The 4,451-nt window shown below is 38.1% G+C and overlaps 1 protein-coding gene across 1 annotated transcript in view; it reads right to left on the minus strand.

The window, feature by feature from the left end:
• Nucleotides 1-4,451, minus strand: part of LOC137982896 (transmembrane 9 superfamily member 2-like) — a 20,905-nt gene continuing 16,454 nt past the window's right edge. The window contains exons 19-21 of the mRNA XM_068830061.1: nt 3,534-3,645; nt 3,186-3,357; nt 1-1,015 (exon numbers count right to left, since the gene is read on the minus strand). Coding sequence (XP_068686162.1) covers nt 948-1,015; nt 3,186-3,357; nt 3,534-3,645 — 352 coding nt within the window. The 3' untranslated portion in view covers nt 1-947. The remainder of the gene's footprint in view (nt 1,016-3,185; nt 3,358-3,533; nt 3,646-4,451) is intronic.

The raw sequence follows: 4,451 nt of genomic DNA on the forward strand, positions 1-4,451 counted from the left end.
TACCAGACAAAGAAATTGGGCATTTATTAATTTCTTAACACATTGTAAAGCTGTCGCTTGCCTTGTTCATAACACAGACTAACCCTAATACTTGTTGCAACAATCTTCACCAAAACACAACCTTCACATTTACTTGAAAATGAATTTAACATATGACCGAACTCTGAAACACAGAGATAAATATGATGTTCTTTTCTACTTATCGGCAGTTTTAAACCTTACATTCTTGCAAAATTCATGGAACTTCCAGTATTCATTCGCAACTGCCGTCTGGTTCATCGCGCAACGCTTCCTCGTTGGGAGACGAACCCATGAAGAGAATGAAACTATATGAACGCACGGAGAGAGTTATTCTGTGCCAGTTATACCTTAATTACATGTACCAAGTTAGCAAAAAGGAATCATTGGGTGCTACTTTAAGAAATTACAAATATGCATTTTACATTCAATGGACATTGCATTGCTCCCTACAGCGACAACTGATTGCTACAACACAAAATACTAAATATGTAAAAATACATCGAAGTTGAGTTCTCTTGTCTGACAGGCAAAATTACTCTCAAAGGCCTAAGACCTAAGGGGCATGGTTTATTTAGACTGCAATAATAATTATCTAGTACAAATAAGTCGTGTGTTTGTGCCATTTACTCTCCATAACACATCGACTTATTAATAACTGTACCAAGGACAACTGATAAGGTCACTCCCAACTACCATGCTGCTACCCGCTAAATTAATAACAACAAACCTGGATAAAGATACCCAAAACAGTGTAACGGTAACCTGTTGGGTTTCTCTATACAAAAGCTAAGGCAGGTTGCCAACAATCAAGTTAAAGGCACAAGTGGATAAAATACTCCTCATACACATGGCAACTAAATTACGGACAACGATGCAATGTTTAACACCTTTTTATAAATAAAACAGATGCGTTCATTTCTGGACCCTCAGTCTACTTTGACGATGCTGTAGATTTTCCGCACAAAGAAAAAGCAGGCAAAGAACCCCACAGTTCCTGGAAAAGGACAAACCTTGATATCAGTACAAAGTGTCTGCAAATTAATTACAGTGTTGTAACAAGGACTTACCGAAAAATGGAAGAAGTTGAAATAATTTACATCTTTCTGACAAAATTCAATCTCCACCCCAGACTCTTCTCATTGTACATGGATGAGCGAGAGAAGAGCTCTGGGGAAGTCTTCTCACTGGTTTTCGTGAAGAACAATGAAAAGCATCTCTGATTGGTGCATTCATGTTAGAGAGCAGGCGCTTTAAGGTTCAAATAACCAAATTTTGGCTTTTAGAACCCTACGGCGCATGTTTTCCCAGAGCCTCGGGTCATGCACAGACGTAAGATCCGAGGCGAGAATGAAGTGCCATTGTGACAAAAAGATCACTGTCTTCCCTTTTTTTCTCAAATTGAACAGGTGTGTTTGCATAATACGTCGCAAATTTCAAAGCTTTGCGAAAACAGAAAGCAGTTTATTTTGAGTTTGAGTTTGATGTAACAGTCTGCCATCCCTCACATTCAAAAACTACAAGACTCGCTCCAGGAAGAATGAAGAAGAAGCATTATTAATTGAGCAACTCCAACACGTCACTTTTTCCTTGACCCAGAAAATTCATGTAGCATAACTTTTTTTCCGACAAGCATTAAAGCATAAAATACAAAATCTAATAATTAGTGATCACTAACAGGTATCCAACACCATGATGGACACCTGAATTCAATCTAATGATATGCTCTTCTAAAATGTGTGTACACAACACATTTGGACCACTTTTATCTCCATCAAAATTACCATGCCCACTGTAACAAGATCCTGACTAACTTGATCCAAGGACAAACACACACCCCATTAATAAATAATAATAATAATAATAATATTATTATTATTATTATTATAACAATATTATTATGATTATTATTATTATATCATATTATAATATTATGGAGATTAGTTAGCCAACATGGCCTCTAGGTTACATTTTCACCCTTTTGTTCCATTCTAATGTTTAGCAAAAAGACGTTTTAACACTGCTGTCATAATAATTAAGGACGTTCGCACCCAAAACGTTCCCACGTACAGATTTTTTTAAAACTTGCCGCGCAGAAAGGTAATGATGTACTTTTGCCGAAAAGGCAAAAAAATGGGGGCTCACCGTGCTGGTTTTCGAGATTATGAGGTGCACTTTTAGAAGCTTGCGTTATTTTAAGACGATCTTAGCTTACAACTGTCAGCAATAAAAAACCTACATTAGTGAAATTTAGATCAGGTAAACATACTCAATTCAACATACCGGTAACTAAATATAACTAAACAACTTTTGCAGCCGATGCCTCTTTCTGAGGTGAAATAGACCTTGAAAAACGACATATTAATCTAAGAAAGAAAACTTCGGTCGCACGAGAGCATAAAAGACGAAATATTTATAACTTCTCAAATACAGATTTTTTTTTTGTTTTTTGTTAAAATGGACAAAATCAGGAAAGGGAGCGATGTACGGAAATAGAATGGGGTCACCGAGCATTCAAGAGGGTAAAATTGCTGCGAAGTTCTCAAAGCGATTGTCTATTCACACTGTCACGCCATTGCGTGACATTTCCGAAAAGACCTGAGTCCACAGCTATCCCATAATGCCACATGCTTTCACGTTCCATTCCTGTGGAAAATGTTTGCACCTGTTTATCTTCATGGTCTGCGATGCATGACATGTGCGTGACATGCGCGAAAAAATGCACAGTAGCAATGGGCGCCAACGTCCTTCACTATCTAATATAATTAAGTGATTAGAGCAGTTTTCAATAATTGAGTGTTTAAAGTAATTTGTGAATTGCTTTGGTTTTGCATTACTTCACCCAGTGATTAGTTCCAAGTTCTTGCACAATTTTGTCAACCAATCAGAAGTGAAACCAAAACCAATTGTGGCTAGCACGTGCACATTTTCCCGTGCTTTGTGTTGGCAACGTTTAATTACTTCGAGCTTCGATTGGTTTACTGGATTGTCTCCATCCTTTTTGATTGGCCAAAGTAATTACTTTGGTTATGATTTTATGACATTCGATTGAAACTTGCTCCAAGCCAACATAATTAACAATAATAAGTAACAAGCATGAGCCTAACATTGTGACTGGATTTAATAATAATTTGCCAACATAAAAAGCACTTCATTTCACTTCTCACCTGTGAAAAGGAAGAAGATCAAAACCATTATCAAGGTGTAGCCAAAGTACAGGAAGGTTGAGGCCATTCCAGAGATAGAGAGTTTGGCACAAAAGAAATGAATGGAATACAAAAAGAAATATATTGCAGTGCAGCCACCAGTTAGGAATGACCGCCACCACCAGTGATAATCCTGTAATAACAAAATAAAAACTTGGATGGTCAAACATACTAGTTAAATGCTTGATTCAGGAGTAAATGTGAATCATAATTATTTCCGACCCATAACACCAAACACAATTAAATTATCCCAAGGTAGTAGCGCTGTGCCAAATTGTACTCATTTTAAAGGAAACAAGATCTTCATACCTCTGCACAAAGATGGAAATAACATAACAGGATTGTGGTTTCTGACACTGTCATCAGCAGAATTAGACAAACAACAAACAAGAAACCAAACATATAGTAGATCTGATGAGACCTACGAAATGAAAAAGAAGATCTTTGAATGTCAGTTCACAAGAGGGCACACATGATCAAAATCCAACATAAACAAAAACACGTCTTAATTCTCATTCCCAGCAAAAGCTTAAATAATTATGAGCTACAAAAGGAAAAACATCATGCTGTAGGTGTGACACGCCCTTTGGGTTATTTCTGTGCCATGCCCGGCAAACAACAAGGTGAAATGACCAAAGTATTTGGTAACGGTAAGAGCCCACAGTGCAGCATTTCAGTGTCTACCAAAATTAATGAAGTTCAATAGCAGAGAAAAAGAGACACTCAGTACTTGTACATGCAGCCTATACCACTAGCGGTTGAGCATTCTTTGAAAAGGAGCTGAACTTACAATGACCAAGACTCTGAAGATGACTTCAGCTCAGGTAGTCGAAACGCAGCCCTATTTCTGGCGGTCGTTTCTCTCCCTCGAAAACGTTTGCTGGCTACTTGTGTCATGAAGATAGCGAGACATAAGTGGGGACTTCAGTCTCCAGAAGTAGAAAGCAAATTTAATGAAAAAGGATCTGCAGTGAAATATCCCCTCCCCTCTTTAAATGGCTGTGGAGAAGCCTGGGAGTTTTTCAAGTATTTGTGGTCGCATTTTCTTTTTGCTAGCTACAGCTTAGCCATTTTCGCTATGAAAGTCTTTTTCCTCTCCTCCCCCTTTCTTTGGTAAATATTAGGTCAGTGACCATTCCACTGATTGTTTCAGTGTGACAGTGCCCAGTGCCCAGTGCCTGAGGTGGTAGCAGCTAGCAGCATTGCCATGGATACCTCCTTCCCCCA

Source organism: Montipora foliosa, chromosome 13 (assembly GCF_036669935.1).
Source record: "Montipora foliosa isolate CH-2021 chromosome 13, ASM3666993v2, whole genome shotgun sequence".
NCBI lineage: Eukaryota > Metazoa > Cnidaria > Anthozoa > Scleractinia > Acroporidae > Montipora > Montipora foliosa.